Source organism: Acinonyx jubatus, chromosome E1 (genome assembly GCF_027475565.1).
Source record: "Acinonyx jubatus isolate Ajub_Pintada_27869175 chromosome E1, VMU_Ajub_asm_v1.0, whole genome shotgun sequence".
Lineage (NCBI taxonomy): Eukaryota > Metazoa > Chordata > Mammalia > Carnivora > Felidae > Acinonyx > Acinonyx jubatus.
Genome location: NC_069397.1, coordinates 59,857,082 through 59,877,703, shown reverse-complemented (window position 1 = coordinate 59,877,703; position 20,622 = coordinate 59,857,082). Strand labels below are relative to the sequence as shown.

At 53.6% G+C, this 20,622-nt stretch overlaps 2 protein-coding genes across 4 annotated transcripts in view; both read right to left on the bottom strand.

Moving 5' to 3' along the window:
• The window catches only part of TBCD (tubulin folding cofactor D), a 158,141-nt gene extending 150,046 nt beyond the window's left edge, over nucleotides 1–8,095 (bottom strand). For 2 of the 3 annotated variants that reach the window (XM_053212069.1, XM_053212068.1), the window contains exons 1-2: nucleotides 7,770–8,095; nucleotides 6,542–6,592 (exon numbers count right to left, since the gene is read on the bottom strand). In XM_053212069.1, the coding sequence (XP_053068044.1) occupies nucleotides 6,542–6,592; nucleotides 7,770–7,953 (235 nt within the window). In that variant the 5' untranslated portion in view covers nucleotides 7,954–8,095. The remainder of the gene's footprint in view (nucleotides 1–6,541; nucleotides 6,593–7,769) is intronic. The other variant, XM_027052133.2, reaches the window with a different exon arrangement.
• A 1,577-nt stretch (nucleotides 8,096–9,672) lies between these two features.
• FN3K (fructosamine 3 kinase) lies at nucleotides 9,673–19,497 on the bottom strand. The gene is made up of 6 exons (XM_015084491.3): nucleotides 19,312–19,497; nucleotides 16,665–16,816; nucleotides 14,874–14,965; nucleotides 14,482–14,564; nucleotides 10,963–11,085; nucleotides 9,673–10,118 (listed from the first exon to the last, which is right to left on the bottom strand). Exons 1-6 carry the CDS (start codon nucleotides 19,450–19,452, stop codon nucleotides 9,780–9,782), a joined length of 930 nt encoding a protein of 309 aa, XP_014939977.2. The 5' UTR covers nucleotides 19,453–19,497; the 3' UTR covers nucleotides 9,673–9,779.
• Nucleotides 19,498–20,622: the final 1,125 nt, after the last annotated feature.

Genomic DNA, 20,622 nt, shown 5'->3' with positions numbered 1-20,622 from the left:
AGAACAACTACCAAGAAGCACTGAGTTAATGGGGGATGGGGTGCCTGGTAGCTCAGTCGTTTAGGTGTCCAACTCTTGATTTGGAGTCAGGTCATGTCAGGTCATGATCCCAGGGTCGTGGAATTGAGCCCTGTGTCAGGCTCCGCACTGAGCATGGAGCCTGCTTAAGATTCTCTCTCCCAGGGCACCTGGGTGGCTCAGTGGGTTAAGTGCCTGACTTCAGCTCAGGTCATGATCTCACAGCTTGTGAGTTTGAGCCCCCCATAGAGCTCTGTGCTGACAGCTCAGAGCCTGGAGCCTGCTTCCAATTTTGTGTCTCCTCTCTCTGTCCCTCCCCAGTGCCTGCTCACTCGCTCTCTCTTTCTCAAAAATAAACATTAAAAAACAAGATTCTCTTTCTCTCTCCACCCCCCATCCTGCCCCTTTGCCTCTCTCCCCCACTTCTCTCTAAAAAAAATTTTTTTAATTTTTTTTTTAAATGTTAATAGGAAGAAAAGCCATACCAAACAATCACGAATTATAAGAAAGCCCGAGCAGGGGTGCCTGGGTGGCTCAGTCGGTTAAGCATCCGACTCTTGATTTCGGCTCAGGGATTTTGGCTCAGGTCATGATCACACAGTTCATGACTTCGAGCCCCACATCGGGCTCGGCACTGACAGCATAGAGCCTGCCTGGGATTCTCTCTTGCCCTCTCTCTCTCTGCCCCTTCCCCTGCTGGCATGTGCGTGCACGCTCTCTCTCTCAACTTAAAAAAAAAAAAGCCAGAGCAGCCATATCAGTATCAGACAAAGCATATTTTGAAACATGTAATATTACAGAGATAAACAGAACATTTCATAATGATATAAGGATCAATTAGTCATGAAGACTCAAGACCCCTATAACCACGCCAAATTACAGAGCCAAATTGAGAGAGCGGAAAGGAAAAAGACAAATTTATCATTGTAGTTAGAGATTTCGGTACTCTCAGGAACTGACAGAACAAGTGAAAAAAAGTCAATATGGACATAAAAGGCCTATATAACAGTATGAATCACCCTACCTAAATGACACTTACAGGGCACTCTACCCAACATCAGCTAAATAGACATTCCTCTCAAGTGCACATAGAACTTTCAACAAAACAGACCCTGTGCTGGGCTGTGAGTCTTACTCAACATAAAAGACTGCAACTCACATCTAGGGAATGCAGAGTAAAACTGTAGTGATATACCACCACATTCCCACAAAAACGTAGGCTACAATCAGAAAGACTGGCAATACTAAGTGATGATGAGGATGTAGGGCAACTGAAATTCTCATAGATTGTTGGTTGAAATGTAAAATGGCACCACCTTTATGAAAACAGTATGGCAATTCATCATAAAAGTTTATCATAAAAACACATATTTAGTATACAACCCAACAATTCCACTCTTACAGATTTATCCAATACAAATGGAAACACATGTCAGCCCAAAGGACTGTCTGCAAATGTCACAGTAGCATTAATAACAGCCCCAAACTGGAGACAACCCAAATGTCCATCAACAGGGTGAAAGGATAAACAAATTGTGGTTCAACAGAAAATGAGCAAAGTACTAAAACATATAATATGGAGAAGCCTTAAGAATACTATTTTAACATAAAGAAGCCAGAGAGTAAAGTAGGTCAGTGGTTGCCCAGGGCCAAGATAAGGGCAACTAACTGCAAAGGGACACAGTTCACTTAACCTCATGAGAGGACAGAAATGTTCTACACCTTGATGGTGGTGGAGATACATACATTTGTCAAAACTCAAACTGTATACTTAGGATGGGTGCGTTTTATTGCATGTAAATTATATCTCATCAAAGGTAACTTTGAACACTTTAAAGGAAGAATGAAAATGTATATCGACAGATAAAGAGATCAAGCTAGCATTACTTACAAACTATATAATTATTGGGGCGCCTGGGTGGCTCAGTCGGTTAAGCATCCGACTTCGGCTCAGGTCATGATCTCGCGGTCCGTGAGTTCGAGCCCCGCATCAGGCTCTGTGCTGACAGCTCAGAGCCTGGAGCCTGTTTCTGATTCTGTGTCTCCCTCTCTCTCTGACCCTCCCCCATTCATGCTGTCTCTCCCTGTCTCAAAAATAAATCAACGTTAAAAAAAAAAATTTAAAAAAACAAAAAAACTATATAATTATTTGCCTGCTTAGAAAACCCAAAGAAACTGAAAAACTAGTAATGTATTTCATTGCACAATGAACTTTAAACATTACACCCAGTTAAAGAAGCCAGTCACATAAGACCTATTGTCTAGGGTGCCTGGGTGGCTCAGTCGGTTAAGACGTTAAGCATCTGACTTTGGCTCAGGTCATGATCTCATGGCTTGTGAGTTCAAGCCCCACATGGGGCTCTCTGCTGTCAGCAGAGCCCGCTTCAGATCGTCTGTCCCCCTCTCTCTACCCCACCTCCTCTCGCACCTATGCACTCTCTGTCTCTCAAAAATAAAAACATTAAAAAAAAAAAATCAGGGGCACTTGGGTGGCTCAGTTGGTCAAGCGTCCACTTCTGTTCAGATCATGATCTCATGGTTTGTGAGTTTAAGCCCCACTTTAGGATCTGCTCTGATAGCTGGGAGCCTGGATCCCGCTTCAGGTTCTGTGTCTCCCTCCCCTGCTCACACACTCACTCTCTCAAAAATAAACATACATTTAAAAAAAGAAATATTAAAAAAATAAAATTAAAACTTTTTTAATTAAAAATAAAATCTTTAAAAAGAAACAAAATTCATATATTGAAAAAAAATAAAAAATAAATAAATAAATAAATAAATAAATAAAAAGAAACAAAAAACAAAAGACATATTGTCTGACTCCATTATATGAAATGCTCACAATGAACATTTATAAATTTTTTTTTTCAACGTTTATTTATTTTTGGGACAGAGAGAAACAGAGCATGAACGGGGGAGGGGCAGAGAGAGAGGGAGACACAGAATCGGAAACAGGCTCCAGGCTCCGAGCCATCAGCCCAGAGCCTGACACGGGGCTCGAACTCCCGGACCGCGAGATCGTGACCTGGCTGAAGTCGGACGCTTAACCGACTGCGCCACCCAGGCGCCCCTCACAATGAACATTTATAAGAAATTCAGACAGAAAACAGATTAGCAGTTGCCAGGGGCTGGCAGGAGAGTGAGGGTGGGGGGGACCATTGATGGATATGGGCTTCTCCTGGGGGTGCTGAAACATTAGGGAGTTAGTAGCGATGGCTACATGACTCTGTGATGTACTAAAACCAATGAAGTAGGGGCGCCTGGGTGGCTCAGTCCGTTGAGCATCTGACTTCGGCTCAGGTCATGATCTCACAGCTTCTGAGTTCGAGCCCCACGTTGGGCTCTGTGCTGACAGCTCGGAGCCTGGAGGCTGCTTTGGATTCTGTGTCTCCCTCTCTGTCTGCCCCTAACCCACCTGCATTCTGTCTCTGTCTCTCTCAAAAAAATAAACATTAAAAAAAATGTTTTTTAATAAAAATAAAAATAAAAAAAATAAAACCAATGAAGTATGCACACACGAGGCTGAACTCGACGGCGTGTGAGCTACACCTCACGAGCACAAGCAGCTTTCATCCCAGAGCAAAACTCAACAAACCACTTAGGGCAAGTGAAGCGTTCTCCGGAGGAAACGTGAGCATCCCAGATAAAGGAAAGGCTTCATCCCAGCATCTGGAACGTCCCCAATTAGTAGAAAACTCAACCAACTCACCTGCTCCCAGAGAAAATCCGCTCGTTCACTCACCACACTGCCCCAAATGGGGCTGCCTGACAGAATTCATTCAGGATGGGTCTAGCCGGAAACACTCCAACTTACAAAAAAGAAGCAGAGGAGCCCTCATCTACATCCGTTTGGTCTTAAATACGACAGAAATAGTAACATGAAAAGACCAAAACACGCACAAAAGCTGACGCCTGAGGAAAGAGGTGAACTGGAGAGAATGGCAGAGAACAGTCAGAACTGGCCTCCCAGAGATTCTGAAAGCCAGCACAGCCATTCCACAAGAACAGAAACCAGAAAAGCAGATTATTCCACATGCATATCTCAGCAACCCTCACCCCCCAAGTCCCGGGAAAACGAAATAAAGAGATACAAATCCACAAAGAAAAAGAGAAAAAGAAACAACAGCCAAGAGATGTCAGCTGTGACTTGGAAACTGGACGGTGGCAGGGAAACCTGTGGTAACCGAAGCAGCCCGGCAGGCAGAGCCGAGGTGCCAGGAACCGGCCAGCGCAGGACGCAGGAAGGGTTGCAAACAGGAGGAGTGCTCTAAGGTCCCCCAGCCCTTGCCCTCGTGGGCAGAAGACCAGAGGTCTACCTCCCTAGAGTGCTGGGCCCCACAGCCACTTAGTCACATTTGGGTTTGCTTTTTTGTCAAATAAAATTTTAAAAAACTTTTAGTTAATGTTTATATTAGAGAGAGAGAGAGAGAGAGAGAGAGAGAGAGAACGTGCATGCGTTGCGTGCACAAGCAGGGGAGGGGCAAAGAGAGAGGGACACGCAGAATCCAAAGCAGGCTCCAGGCTCTGAGCTGTCAGCAGAGAGCCCGACACAGGGCTCGAACCCACGAACCATGAGATCATGACCTGAGCAGAAGTTGGACGCTTAACAGACTGAACCACCCAGGCACCCCTAAGTCAAATAAAATTTAAAATTCAGTTCTTCAGGGGGTGCTTGGGTAGCTCAGTTGGTTAAGCGTCTGACTCTTGATTTTGGCTCAGGTCATGATCTCACAGTTCAGTTCCTGAGATCAAGCCCTGCATCAGACCCTGAGCTGATGGGACAGAGCCTGCCTGGGATTCTCTCTCCCTCCCTCCTCTGTCCCTCCGCCTCACAGCTTGCGTGCTCTCTCTCTCAAAATAAACAACATTTTTTAAATAAACAAAAAATAAAATAAAATTACGTTCTTCAATCATCCTAGCCATATGTCAGTCAAGTGCTCAGCAATCACATCTGGCTACTGGTGACTTTACCAGATAGCACAGATCTAGAACATTCCATCATCACCCAATTCTCTACTGGACAGAGATGCTCTGAAGAGAGTAGCTCTGAGAGGAAGCCAGGAAGCAGCTGACAACAGCCAGTCAGAGCCTGACTCAACCGGGAGTTGGCATTCTGGGCTAGGAGGCCCACGGTGGGACCCTCCCCCACAGTGCAATAGCACCCAGCAGCCAGCCATGTAGTCCCCAGAGAGAAAACACGACCCAGAAGACAACTGTCAAAAATACCAAACCAAGGACAAGAGCCCTTAGATGGTAAAAACTGTGGACAAAATACATTCAAGAACATCTTCATGTGCAAAACAAAGATTAAAAAGCAAAACTATGTGGGAAAAGCTAAGGGACCAGAAGGTCACTCCTAGAAACTCAACATGCAGTCCACAGGCTCACCAGAAAGAGAAAGCGGAAGCAGAGAAATGACCGGCGCCACACCAGAAGTCCCCTGTGCCAAAGGATGCAAGTGTTCAGCCTAAGACTGACCAGCATGAGAGAAAAGACCCAGAGCACGTCACACTCCTCTGAAATATCAAGTTCTAGAAACTTTCAGCAGCAAAAACAGACTCCTGAAAAAGAAACTTGGACTTGGTAACAGTGGGTGAGGGAACCGTGCCTTCTGTCTTCACCGAGCCAAGATGAAATGTATTTCTTCTGCCTGAGACAGGGGACGGCTCAGAAAGCTTACCTTGCACAAAACCTTCAAGGTTACCTGAAGAGGAAAGCAGCACGCACAGCACCAGCCCACTTTTTAAAAGGCACGTATGTGTACACTAAAGCCGACGCTCAAGGCCTCACACGGCAACGTGTAAAGTTTCAACAGCCCTGTGGGACAGGTAGTGCTAATAATCCCCATTCTACAGGTGGGGAAACTCAGGCCACAGCCGCTGAGGGGCTGCACCGAGATGCACACCCAGGCAGCCTGGCCTGAGGCTCCGGCACCCAGCCCCCACCCCGTGCTGCCTTTCCTACCTTCCTCCTTCCTAAGTTCACCACCAGAAGTGTTACTTTTGCATATAAAAAAAAGTGTTATCAGGATGAAACAAGTCAAAAATAAGGGGCACCCGCTCCAGTCAGGATCTCACAGTTCTCGACTTCGAGCCCCAGGTCAGGCTCTGTGCTGACAGTGCACCGCCTGCTTGGACCCTCTGTCTCCCTCTCTCCCCCACTCAGGCCCGCTCTCTCTCCTTCTCTCTCTCTCAAAAATAAACAAACATAAAATGACAATAAACAAACAATGAAAAACAAAAGAAACACAAAAGTCAGTGCCCTTAAATTGAGTTAAGGAAGCCGGAGCCTCCGTGTCTCCATCTACACAGATAACTCATCACCCTTCGACGGTGATCCCCGTAGAGGGCTGGGCGCTAACAAAATGAGCCTGGAAAACATTAAAATTCACACTACGAGCAAGGGGTGCAGAGACCCCGTGAAGAACAAACAAGACCGGGGCAATGCGTCCTGACGCCCGCGGCGGCGGGCACACACGTGTGACCGAAGGACCCACCGCAGGAGGAGCGGCCTCTGTTCTTACCGAGGTGTGGGTCCAGCAGGTGAGGCTGCTCCTGGTACTTGTCCATGATCACTAAGAAGGAAAACACGAGGGTTAGCTTCGCTGGGGCAGACATGCTCGCTTTCCCTCGCCGCCTTCCGCGGCGCAGCCCCTGGGGCACAGGCCACCTAGGGGGCTCCCCACCACCACCCGCCGGCCCCTCCTCCCCGCGTGCGCGGAGCGCCTTCCTCTGGAGCCCGTTCCCCCACCTCCTCTGAACCTTTCTTTGCTCCCCCCTCGAGTCACAAGTCCTCCCCTTCACCAGACAAGACACCTCCCCGCACCCACTTCTCCCCCCGCCCGACCCCGCAGACCCCAGCGGCCGCTGGCACAGCTGTCAGATCCCGCGGCCACCTGCCACACACCTGCACCTGTGACAACTCCCCAGGAGGGGAAAAAGGGCCTTCGCTGGCCCCCCGACGTGCCCTCACCCTCTCGGCAGTCGTGTGCATAAGGTCTTGTTTTTGAACCCCCGGTTCACGGCCAAAGAAACAGCCTCAGAGCAAGGAGGCAAGGCGCCCGAGCGGCAAGCGGGACGTAAAAACCCTGGGGTGGGTCACCAGAGCATATGCTTTGTCAGGGCAGCCGCCACACTGCCCCTCTCTCAAAGTCAGAGGGCCGTCCTGACAAAGCAAGAGCACAAACCCACGCCGAAACTTCGTGAGCAAGAAGGGCCCGCGAAGGTGGTTTTCCTGGACGACAAAAGCCCGACCGCCCAGTGGTGGGGCCCCAGGGAGCCCTCACGAGCGGCTCCCGAGAGACGGCTGCAAAGGTGCGAGCTGGGCGAGCTGACACCTTAAGGGGAACTACCGCGCGCGCGACCCACCGCCCACCGTGCCCCGAGCCTGGGCTGCGCCGCCCGCCGCTACCCCGCCGGGTGGGGTCGGAGACCCCGTGGTCTGCGGCGCGCTGGTCCCCGTCTGCTTCTCCTGTCCCTCCCTCCCGGTCCGCACGGCCGTCCCCGAGAGCCGGGGCCGTCCCGGCGAGGTCCACGCCGGTGTCCTCACGCGGGACCCTGCACGACCCCGCCCTCCGATGACAGGCGGGAAAGGCAGGGCCCGCGGCCCCGGCGCCTCCAGGTGAGGCCGCCCTAGCACACACGCCCGGCTCCCACAGGTGCGCGGCAGGGGGCAACCATCGCACGGGGAAAGCAGCAGCTGCGGCCCGAGAGCGCGTACAGAAGGCCACCGGTCCCGGGCCGCACGCGCACCTCGGAACCGCTCCAGGGCGCCCTCCCGGGCCGCACGGTCGCCGAGTACCGCCGGCAGGCGGGCGAGCAGCGCGCGCGTCTCCGCGCTCTCGCAGAACGACTCGAGGAAGCCGCCGCGGGCCAGCGCCTCGTCCTCCGCCCCGTCCTCCGGCGCGCCCGCGGCCGGCTCCTCGCCCAGAGCCATCCTCGCTGCTCCGGACCGCGCCTGTGGACTGGAAGCTCGGCCCCGCCCGAGCACCGGGACGGGGGATGCCGGCTGATGCAGACGGAGGTACTACTGCTGAGGCGGAGGGGGTGGCTACCGACGCTGGCCCCGCCCCACGACCTCCGACCTCGCGCCTCGGACCCGCTACGGGACGCGCCGGCCGCCAAAATAGTGCGCAAGGAGGCGGAGCCGGGCCTTGTGGGGCGGGGCCCGCGTGAAAGGGAGCCTGGATCCCGCGAAGCCGGGAAGTCCGGGGACCGGAGCCTGATGCGCGGCCTGGGGGCGGGGCCAGAGAGAAGGCAGGGCGGGGTCTGAGGTGGTGCGTTCGATTGGGGTGGGGTGGGGTGGGGTGGGGTGGGGTGGGGTGGGGTGGGTGGGTGGGAGGTGTGGGGGCAGTCTGAGCTCGGGGCGGGGTGGGGTGGGGTCTGAGCCTGTCGGTGGGGTCGGGGCGGGGAACCGGGCCTGAGCTCGCTCGTGAGGTTGGGCGGAGGGGGTGGAAATCTGAGCTCGGGGGGAATGGGGACTGGGCCTGTGGGTGGGATCGAGGTGGGATCGGGGGGAAAGCCTCTGAGCCCGTGGGTGGGGTGGGCACGGAGCCTGTGGGTGTGGTCGGGGTGGGGTGAGGTCTGAGCCTGTGGGTGTGGCCAGGGCGGGGGCGGGGGGGGGGGAGTGAGTCCGAACGCGAAGGCGGGGTCTGAGCTCGTTGGTTGGGGAAAATCTCTACCCGTGGCAGTGGGGGTGGGCGCAGTGGCCTGCGTCTGGCGGCGGTGTCGCGGCCCCAGTAGCCGGAGGAGAACCAGGCCCCATCCCCCACGTGGGGCCCGACTCCCCCCTCTCCCCCCGTCGCACTGTCACATCCCACAAACCTGAGTTTTGCGACAAAGGCAGTTTCTGTTTTGAAATGTCAATTGTCTGGAAGGATGCCTCCGGGGTGTTCTTTCTAGAAAGTCTTAACAGGCTCACACCTGTCAATGGGACCGGTCTCCTGACCGCGAGGCCCGCTGGACAAACAGTCTCAGAAAAGAGAAATTTGGGCGCCCTTATCACTGGGAAATTGGTAATTTTGCAAGGAGTAATAAAGGCGTGGTCTCGTCTCCAGCCCCGCACTGTGAATGGCCAGTGCCCCGCAGACCCTGCCCTGATGTAGCTTGCCCTGGGCCCTCCCTTCACGGATGACAGCCCCGGCATCTCCAACCAACTGGCCACCCCAGCCACCTGACCACAGTAGACACCCACTGACCAAGGCTCTCCCCCTGCCCTCGTCCCCTTTTTATCCAGCAGAAAACACTCCAGCTGGAAAATGGAGTGTGGGAGCAGCGCTGGGCAGTGGCTGCGGTCCAAATGCCTGGTCCCCATGATATCCAGGGCCTTTCCTTCCATCTGCCCCGCCTCAGAAGGGAGGGCACTCAGAGCCCCACTCAGCCCCAGAGGTGCTACTCAAGAGGTGAGACCCATCTCCTGGTCTCCAACTCTGCCTAAGGCACAAACAGGAGCCCTGAGTCCACAGGGAGATGTGACCCCAACTTCCACCTAAGCAAATCCCAGATGTGTTTCTATAACATTATGAAAATACCCAAATCCCCCCTGGATCATGACACATAATGAGGCTGTTGGAAATCTGTCAGGTGCTCCGGGCCCTCTGCAAACTAGCCCAACTGCATGGAGGATGGAGACACAGGTGAACAAACACACACACACTTCCATCCCTGAAGCCCAGCCGGACTTTATTAGTCCCGGAAACCACCTCTGGTGTTGCTACCCAGAGTTACTCACTAAGCAGGGAGGCAGGGGATGCAGGCTGGCTGCTACTTGAGAAGCTTCCTCATGGTGCCCAGGGACGGGCTCCTGTACTGCCGCCCAAAGTGGTTCCAGTGGTTCAGGTAGTTAAAAAGCTGATAGAGCAGGAGCCGCCTGTCAAACCCCGGAGCCTTGGGAATCTTCCGGTGGTAGGCAGTGAAGAAAGATCTGGGAAACCCCCCGAACATCAAAGCAATTGCCAGTTCAAATTCAGAATGTCCATAGAAGGAAGCTGGGTCATAAACAATAGGCCCTGAGCCATCCTCAGCCACGTTTCCTGACCAGAGATCCCCATGAAGAAGGGCAGGGACGATCTCTAGACCACAAAACAGATCCGGGATCTTCACCTAAGAAAATAATTATTGCACACAGAGTCATCATGGGCCTATGAGCCACAGCCTCCTCACCCAATACTTGGAAATAAGGCAGAGATGACCTCATGTTTGTTCAGAGTCCAGCCATAGCCCAGTCTACCAAGCCCAGAGATGAGGGGATCGTCTGAGTCCAAGAGAATGCAACATCATTGTACTATTTACTAATTTAGGTTTGGAAACTCCACAGCCCTAATGACTTCCATACAATAGCGACCTCAGTGGATGTGGTCGTGTAGACTGTGAACCATATAACCTAAATGGAGGGTTTTGGGGGGGGGGGTAATTTAGCAAACTTTCTCCACCATTCTTTAATTTCACAGAACACATATGTCTGCACCTGTTCTGTATACTACGAGTGCTATGGGTTATTTCATTAATGAGTTAAATTTCACCCTGGGATGACACACAAATTCTGTTTTTAACATTTTGAGAGTTATATTTTAAACTAGTCACTCTGGGGCATCTGCTGGCCACATCTCCAAGAGGTGAGACATTCGTGCTTTGGAAAAGAAGAAAAGGACAGGGTAAGAGTGGATAAGAAAGCAATAGTAAATGCCACAATTTATGGGCCAGGCACCTATGTTTGAGGTTAAGTATTTGGTGACCTAGCCAGTGAAAGTTGTACTCAGGGGCCAAGTATGCCCTCAGGTACCTTCCCCTTCCCAGTTTCTCCATCAGGCCAATAGTCAGGCACTTATGTGTCCACACTTAACCAGCTCTGCTCCATGGCTCCATTCTACCAGAGGGCTCCACACAAATATGGAGGATAGCCCATAAAAGAACAGCCCCTGTCCCAGAGAATAGCCTCTGCACCCACCTGTAGTTGTGACCACAGTTCTCGTGCCTCTCGGTCAGCATAGTCCTTTTCAATGAGGTCCAGCTGTGCTTGGAGACGGTGCCGGGCAAAGAAGGTCGACCAGTCATCCTGCCACTCATTCACCTGGGCGACAAGGGGCCAAGGCTGATGCTGCTGCAGCTGGTGTTCACAGGACAGCTATACATGGAGACTGCCCAAACCCCAGGACAACCACTAACAGAACACAACAAATATTACAGCTAGCCAACAGAGGAGATAGGATGGAGTCATTAAAAATAGTCCAAAAGAAGGCAGAAGAACAGGAAAAGGGGAAACATAGAACAGATAGGACAAATAGAAAACAAACAGCAAAATGACAGATTCACCCCTAGCCACATCAATAAGTACATTAAATGCAAAGGGTCTAAATACCCTAGTTAAAGGGCAGAGACAGGTTGGAAAAATAAAGCAAGACTTGATTCCAAGCTGTGTACAAGAAATGCACTTTATACATGCTAACACTAGTCGAAAGAAAAGCTGGAATGGCTATGTTAATATCAGACAGAGTAGATTTCAGAGGAGAGAATATAAAAGAGGTCATTTCACAATGGAAAGCAAGTTAATTGATAAAGAGGACGTAATAATCCTAAATTTCTGTACCCCTAATATGGCAAATAGGCTCATGAACAGATGTTCCACATCATTAACCATCAGGGGAAATAAAACGTCAGTGAGACACCACTGCACACTCACCAGGAGAGCTTGAATTTTAAACGGAAACCACCAAGAGTGGCAAGGATGTGGAGGAACTGGAACCCTCACCCCCTGCCGGTGGGAATGTAACATGGTACAATCACTCGGGAAAGTATTTTTGCAGTATTTTTCTTAAAAAGTTAAATGTGAACCTACTATATGACCTGGCCATTTCCCTCCTAGGTAATTACCTAGGATAAATGGAAGCATGTGTCTACACAAACTCTTGTACACAAAGGTTCAGCAGCTTTATTTGTGGAAGCGAAACCTGGAAACTACTCAGATGCCCGTCAGCAGGTAAATAGGTAAACAGACTGGTTCATTGTAGGAAGGAACGGACTCTGAACACTTGCAACACCATAGATGAATATCATGAAATGATTAAACTGAGTGAAAGAAGCCAGAAAAAGGCACGTAGTGTATGATTCCATTTATACTAAGTTCTATGAAATACAAATTTACCTACAGTGACAGAAAGCAGATCCATGGCGCCCAGGGTCGGGGAAGGGTAGGAGGATGCTTCAGGTGATGCATATACGCACCCCAACCATGAGAACTGGTTCACAGGTACCTCTGCTTGCCAACACTTATCACTTTGTACGCGTTAAGTGTGTGGTTTGAGGCGCCTGGGTGGCTCGGTCGGTTAAGCATCCAACTTTGGCTCAGGTCATGATCTCACGGTTGGTGAGTTCGAGCCCCGCGTCAATCTCTGTGCTGACAGCTCAGGGCCTGGAGCCTGCTTCTGATTCTGTCTCCCTCTCTCTGTCCCTCTCCCCTGCTCACACACTGTCTCTCTCTCTCCCTCTCTCTCTCTCTCTCAAAATTAGATAAATATTGGGGCGCCTTGATGGCTCCGTTGGTTAAGCGTCTGGTTAAGGGTCAGTTAAGGGCCCACTCATCCTCCCAAGGAGCAGGACCCTCCTGCAATTTCTGGGCTGGGACAGGTGCTCCATCCAGGACCATCTGTCACAGAAGGAAGAGGTGGACTAAGTGTTCTCCTGACCCCTTGCCCCTCCCTGGCCCCTCCCAGGCCCCTTGCCGCTTGCCCCTTACCCCTCCCAGTCCCCTCCCTGGCCCCTCCCAGGCCCCTGGCCCCTGGCCCCGTGCCCTTCCCAGGCCCCTTGCCCCTCCCCGGCCTCTCCCCAGCCCCGCCCAGCCCCCTTTGCCCCTCCCTGGCCCCTCCCAGCCCCTCCCAGGCCTCTTCCCCTCCCTGGCCCCTTGCCCCTCTCCAGCCCCTCCTCGGCCCTCCCTGGCCCTTGCCCCTCCAGTCCCCTTGCCCCTCCCTGGCCCCTTGCTCCTCCCAGGCCCCTCCCCAGCCCCGCCCCTCCCAGGCCCCTTCCCCTTCCCTGGCCCTTTGCCCGCCCCTTACCCCCTCCCAGGCCCCTCCCTGGCCCCTCCCTGGCCCCCCCTGGCCCCTCCCTGGCCCCTCCCTGGCCCCTCCCTGGCCCCTCCCTGGCCAGTAGCAGCTGAGCTAAATAGGTTCACTGATCCTGGAGTCTAAAGGGGGACAAAGGGGCCGCCTGTGTCCCTAAGAGACCAGCCCCATTCTCATTGACTTCACAGACTGGGGCTCTGTGTATGATTTCATTCCTTAGTTCTTTTTTTTTTTAATTTTTATTTTTTTAACATTTATTCACTTTTTGAGAGACAGAGCATGAGCAGGGGAAGGGCAGAGAGAGAGGGAGTCACAGAATCCGAAGCAGCAACAAGCTCTGAGCTGTCAGCACAGAGCCCCACATGGGGCTCGAACTCACTCAGGAGCGGTGAGATCATGACCTGAGCCTAAGTCGGACGCTTCACCGACTGCGCCACCCAGGCAACCCTCCTTGGTTCTTGAAAAGTCACTGGGCAAGGTCAACTGAGTCTTTGGAGAGCCCACAACAGCTCTTAAACTCAGCACCTGAAGCAGGACACCAGACCACATTCAGCCACACCTGCCTGGGACCAGTACAACTGTGTGGGCCACCAGCCCCAGGCAGATGTATAGGCCCCAGGGGAGCTGGCTTCACCAGAGATCCAGGGAGTCCCAACAAGCCTGGTAAAGCACTGTGTGTGTGGAGTTCTAGGGACCCCAGATGTGAGGGCTGCCCCCTGTGTGGGATCCCAAAATCTGGCTCAGGCTTCATAATGATCTTACCCACATGACATCCACCTGGGAGGCTCGCCGTCTGCCCACACGGGAGAGACAGAGAGGGACAAACGGCTACCTACTGGATGATTCCACTACATGAAATGTCCAGAATGAGCAAAGCCACTGAGACAGAAGGAGGTGAGTGGTTATCAGAGGCCAAGGGCAGGGGGAATGGGGGTGACTGCTAATTAGCATGTGATTTATTTTGGGGGCAATGAAAATATTCTGTAATGAGACAGTGGTGATGGCTGCACAATATTGTGAATATACTAACAACCACTAAATCGTACATTTTAAAATAATGGAGTTTATGTCATGAGAATTACAAAGGCCAGGACTTAATCCCTGACCTCACCTGCTGCCTCACTGCCACCCACTCCAGTCCCCACACTCATCACACAACCCTCTGCAGAAAGCCTTTGCACCTGCTGTTCCCTCTGCTTAGATGCTCTTCCACCCGGCCCACAGCTTCCCACCTCCGCCAAGCTCAGCTCAGGGGTCTGCCCTCCTCTCCCAGGCACCCCAGTTCACACCCTGCGTTCAGAAATCAGATAATCTTCATGGCACCCTGTCACCTACAAGGGACAAGGCGACCAGCACTGGAGCACTGGGAACGGTCATCAGCTAAGCAGGGACGTCCTCCCCCAGGCTCTCACCTGAGGGATGAAGCCACAGCATGTCACCGTGTGGAAGCCAAACTTGCTCACATACTGGGGCTCAGCACACTCAGTCCTCCGGCCTGTCAGCAGAAAGAGTTGTTGTCCTCCCCTTCAATGCCAGACCTCAGCAGAGCTCCCTCAGCAGAGGGAGAGGCCTGGGCTACACTGCTCAAACGGGGACAGTCTGAGGAGCGCCAGGGCCCTCCTGCCTCAGGCGTGCTGGACAACAGGGCTGGGAGTAACCGGGGTCCAACCCCACCCACCCGTCAGTGCCATCAGAGTCCCCATTTAACAATCTCATCTTGACATGCAGCATAAAGGAAGTCGGTACGCATCGCCACAAGCACCACCCCGGGGTAGATACACCTGGGTCAGGGGCCACAACGTACCCACTGTGTTCTCCTCCTCCTTCAACTTATCCCTGAGCTTCTGGTTGTAAAGGTGCAAATCTGCCATCTGGTCTCCGAGTTTTGATGCCTGACTGAGGATACAGGAAATGCAACCAATTAAAACAAGAAATAACCACAACCAGTTAGAAGGCTCCACTCTGAGAAATGTTTTAAATACCTTAAAAACTACTCTCCATTCTTTAAAAAGGGAAAAATGAACTGTAGGCCATGACCTTTTCTGAAAAACAGGATAGTATAAAATCACAAGCGCAGGGGGCGTGTGTGTGTGTGTGTGTGTGTGTGTGTGTGTGTGTGTGTGTGTGTCAACAGAAGCCTTAGGAGGCGCTGGGAACAGGAACAAAGGTTTAAAAACTTACATTAAGGAAAGACCAGCTCGGAAGGTTTGTAAAAAAACAAATGTACATCACATATAAAAAACAGGTTGAGGGGCACCTGGGTGGCTCAGTCCATTAAACGTCCAACTCTTGATTTTGGCTCAGGTCATGATTTCACAGTTCATGGAATCGAGCCCCACATCAGGCTCTGCACTGACAGTGTGGAGCCTGCTTGGGATTCTTTCTCTGCCCCTCCCTCACTCAAGTGCAAGCTATCTCTCCTCAAAATAAATAAACAAACTTAAAAAAAACAGACTGAGATGCTATTCATGCACCATGATGGGCATGGGCCATTCTTTGCTGATGGAGCTGCAGGTGGTTTTATGTCTTCTTTATGTGAGTTCTTGTTTTCCACCTTTTTTAAACAAAATACACACAACTTTTTTTTAACATTTATTTATTTTTAAGAGACAGAGATAGAGCACAGGCAGGGGAGGGGCAGAGAGAGGGGGAGACACAGAATCCGAAGCAGGCTCCAGACTCCAAGCTGTCAGCACAGAGCCCGACACGGGGCTCAAACTCGGGAATGGTGATATCATGACCTGAGCCTAAGTTGAACACTTAACCAGCTGAGCCACTCAGGCGCCTCTGCATAACTTTTATTTTTTATATTTATTTATTTTGGGGGAGGAGGGGCAGAGAGAGGGGGAGACACAGAATCTGAAGCAGGTTCCAAGCTCTGAGCTGTCAGCACAGAGCCCAACATAGGGCTTGAACCCACTTACAGTGAGATCATGACCTGAGCTGAAGTTGGACACTTAACCAACTGAGCCACCCAGGCACCCCAAAATACACGTAACTCTAGCAATTAGAAAAAAATTTCAGGACTTCGGATAATTACTAGATCAACCTCACTGGGCCCGGTTTGAGCTAACATGAGTGCATTCTAAAGCATGAGGCCAGGGATGGTTCCAACACGCTAGTTTGATGCTGATTCATTGGAGCCAAAACACACAGAAAGCAAGAACTCCTTGTCTCTGTTAAGAACCCGGGGGCAGGGGTAGGAATCCTGGCCCTGCCTCTGATGAGCCACACTGGCAGCTCAGCAAGAGTCTGTTCCCCTTCCCTCTCTCGTCCCCCTCCCTCCCTCCCTCTCTCCCTCTCCCTCCCCCTTTTCCTCTCTCCCTCTTTCTCCCCCTCCCTCTCTCTGTCTCACTCTCTCCCTCCCTCTTGTCCTCTCTCCATCTCCCTCTCCCTCTCTCCCTTTCCCTCCCTCTCCTTTTCTCTTTCTCTCCCTTCCCCCCTCTCCCTCCCTTGCCCTCTCTCCTCCCCCTCTCTCCCTCCCCATCCCTCTGTCCTCCCCCTCCCTCTCCCTCACTCCCTCTCTCTCCATCTCGTGATCTCACAATCTCACGCACTCTCTCACACACGCACACACACACACATGCACACTCACCTGCTCAAGCTCCTCATCTTCAGATGCTCCATCACAAAGGCAGCCCCTCCTCCCGGCAGGTCAATCACCTTGATTGGCCGTGGTACCCGAACCAGGCCTGTGGCCTGGAGGGCCTCCAGGCTGGCCATCTCTCCCTGGAACATCTGCCGGGCCTGCATCCAGAACACTGCCATGAGCTCCGAGGGGCCCCTGCAGCCCTGGACAGAAGCCACCACGTGGGGTCACAAGCACCCAGGACCTACAGTTACTGAAAGCTAGCTGGAGAGCAAGACATCAGCCCCTCAGAGAATGGGGTGTAACATGGCCCCCTTCAGATAGAAATGGGCTCCAAGGGTGAGGCTGTGCCTGGGGCTTGGGGCGGACAGAATGCTGGTGCCCCTGCCCTGGGTGCTTGCTCCCAGAGGTGAGGAAGCACAGGTGCAGGGGAGGTTCTGGAGGTGCTGGGGTTGCTACTGGGGGCCAGGGTGTGCTGTGGCGTCACAGTGGGAGTGTCGGGGGTGCTGTGGAGGTACAGTGGGAGTGTCGGGAGTGCCCGGGGTCATGGTGGGAATGTCAGGGATGCCCGGGGGTACGATGGGAATGTCGGGGTGCCTGGGGAGTACAGTGGGAGTGTCAGGGGTGCTGTGAGGGTACAGTAGGAATGCTGGGGGTGTCTGGGGGGTACAGTGGGAGTGTTGGAGGTGCTATGGAGGTACAGTGGGAGTGTCGGGGGTGCCTGGGGGTATGGTGGGAGTATCGGGGTGCCTGGGGGCACGGTGGGGGTGTCAGGGGTGTTTGGGACATGGTGGGAGTGTCGGGGGTGCGTGGGGAGTACAGTGGGAGTGTTGGGGTGACTGGGGAGTACAGTAGGAGTGTTGGGGGGCTGTAGGGGCATGGTGGGAGTGTCGGGGGGCCAGGGGGTACGGTGGGAGTGTTGGGGGTGCCTGGGGGCACAGTGGGGTACTGCAGGATGCTGCCAGGTGCCACAGAGGTTGTAAGGTACCTCAGGGGACTGTGGGGGTGCTGCAGAGGGTCTGGGTGGTGCTGTGAGATGCAGTGGGGTGCTAGGGGTTATCTGTAGGGTGCCTTGGAGTGTGGATCAGTGGAGCGTCTGGAGCCGGGCATGGGTGCCCTTCCAAGTTTCCTGCCCACCTCACTGCCTCCAGCGATCACAGGAGAGGAGGAACTGCAAGGGCAGGGTGGGGTGGCATGCCAAAGGGACTGGGACACACATTTTGGGCAAGAATTCGGGGCAGAGAGGTCAGCTGGGCCTGGCTTGGGTCCAGGGCCTCTCCCCAGAGATAAGCACCCAGCGGGGCCTGGGGGGGCGGGAAGGAGGCTCACACCCCACCCAGGAAGAAGACAGGCCGCCCCAGGAGCAGCAGAACAGCCTCCATTGGGACCCAAGGGCTGTCCTACTTCTAAAATATTTCCCACAAATACCCGAATTTTAAACGAGGTGAACACTCACCCCGGGTACGCGACAGAAAGCATGCTTCTGAACACCTCTGCCTATAGAATTATTCCTCATGAGGCCAAAGCATCTAATGCCATGCAGGAAGAGAACCCCATCCTTCAATTCAAAGTCTCTGAGGGGAAAACGAGGCAAGGCATCCTCCAAACTGCCAGCCCAGCCCTGGAATTGTGAAGCAGGGGTTGCTAGCGCCCCGCAGGGGGCATCCAGCAGTCCCCAAACATACAGGGGCAGGGAATACCTGGGCTGCATTCTGCCCGTGTCCTGAGGGCCTCACCTGTCACCTGCTCACCTACTGTGTGCCAGCACCGAGGGTTTCAAGGGCAAATGGAGAAGCTTTCAGTAGGAGGGTTCCAGACCCCACATGAGCCCTGAGCCCAAAACTGCTTCCCGGTACAGGGGGCTTATTTTGAGAGCGATTGGTTCTAAAACGAAATTCCCTAACAATTCCCTCCCTGTGCTAACAGAGCCGGGCTGCTGGACCAATCCCGACCTCCCACCCATCCCAGGTGGGCCCTGCTGCAGAGGGGCTGGGAGGATTCCTTCCACCCACAGCCCCTACCCCCACCACCACTGCTGCACCTCAAAGGGGCCTGGCCCACAGAGCACTGGGGGCCTCAGTGAAGGCGCCCACTAGGGCCAAGGGAGTGCCATCCTTAGCATCTGGGGGCACTAACTACGGCCAACTTTCTCCATTTGTAAAGTGTCACTATTTTCCATATACAGTCTATTTAACAGCAACACTTTAAGCAGGCACTAACCAGGCCCAACACAAGCACAGGCCCCTGAGCAGACAGCATGAGCCTCTCGCTCGGTCCCTCACCGAGTCTTGGCCTCCTTTCTGCCTCCTCCCACCTGTTGAGCTGGACCCACGGGCTGTGGAAGAGGGAACCCAGCGCTGGGACCCAGGGTAGAGGCAGAAGCATCCCAGGACTCCAAGCCTCACCTCCCCCATTCTTGATGGTAGAGAAATTAAAACCAACACTCCTGCGCCTACAGGCGCAAGATTATTAATCCTGCAGCTGACAAAACCCTGGGTCCCGCAGAAAACGCTTGAGTCCTCCTTGCCGGCAGGTGCCAGCTCCTGACCCCCGCAGTGACGCCAGGCCGCACCTGCACCCCTCCACCCCCACCCCTTCCCCTCTCCAGGCTCCAGCTCAGGCCGCGAGGGAGGGGGTTTCTGGGGGGCCGCACCTGCGTCCGGTGGTTGACCTTGACGAAAATGGGGCCCGCATCCGTGTCGTAGGCTCGTCCCTCACTGATGCAGCCGGCCCCGGGGCTCCCGAAGGCCCGCAGGGTCGCGGTGCGCAGCTCGGCTCGCAGCAGCTGCTCCATGGGTCGGGGGGGACTCGGGCCGGGGAGGCACGGGACGGCGCTGACGCCAGCCGGGGCGGAGCTCGCTCTCCGCGGGGGCGGCGCCGGGTCCTCGCGGCCTGCGGGCTCCGGGCTGTCCAACCCTTGCGCGCGGGTGGCGGGTGCGGTCAGGTCCGCGCGAGCGGTGGGGAACGGACCCAGCCCAAGCTTCCGGAGGGGGACAGAAGTGGGGGCGGTGCCCCTCTGCATGTGTCCACACAGTCAGGGTGCCCCGACAATCCGGGGTGCGGCCCACCCTGTAGTGCCTGACACCACCACCCCCACTCCCTACCCCCCCACCCCCGGCCAGAGGTTCCAGGAGCCCTCGCTGGCCCTCTGCCCAGGCCTCAGCAGGACTTAGAGGACATAGTCTAGGGTAGAGCCCACTGTCCCTGGGACCCAGGTCACAGGTCACAGTCCTGGCCAGGTCTCACACTGTCCAAACAAGGCTAGGGGTCTTGACCACATCCTATCCAGCCCCAGGTACTACCCAGCAACACTCGTTGCTCGTGTTGGGCTTGTTCATCAGGGCACCTGGTGGCCATCAGAGATAGAGACTGCTCTGGGGGTTCTGATAATGTGGCCAACCCCACCCAGAACCCGAGCCCTGTTAAGAGACCTGCTGCCCCGGAGAGGGAACTTCAAAACACACGTGGCCATGTGCACACAGGCATGCACACACCTATGCACACGCATACACAAGGTCATTGCAGAAGAGCAGGGGGTGGGAGAGATTGTGTGGCCATCTTGGGAAAAGCATCTGTCCCTCCACCTCTCCCTCCTCCTAGCTTTTTTCTCTGAGTTGGTGAAGCCCTTCCCATTGCATCTTGAGGCAGGATTCCTGTAGATTTGGGCTCTTGCACATCTATCTGCAAATGTCTTTATTCTCGACTGATAGTTTGGCAGGGTATGGAATTCCAGGCTGGATATGAGGCCCTGTTCTTTCACAACGGAGAAGCTCCTGCTCTAGCGCTTTCCAGCTCATTTGGTGTTGAGAAATTTGAAGCTATTTTGATTGTTGTAAAGCCATTTTGATTCTGTTTGTGTGGAAACTGTTCTCTGGAGGCTTTTAGGGTCTTCTCTGTGTCACCAATATCTGACAATTTCCCAGGGAGGTGGTTGGGGTGAGTTTCCTGCCATCCCCAAGGCAGG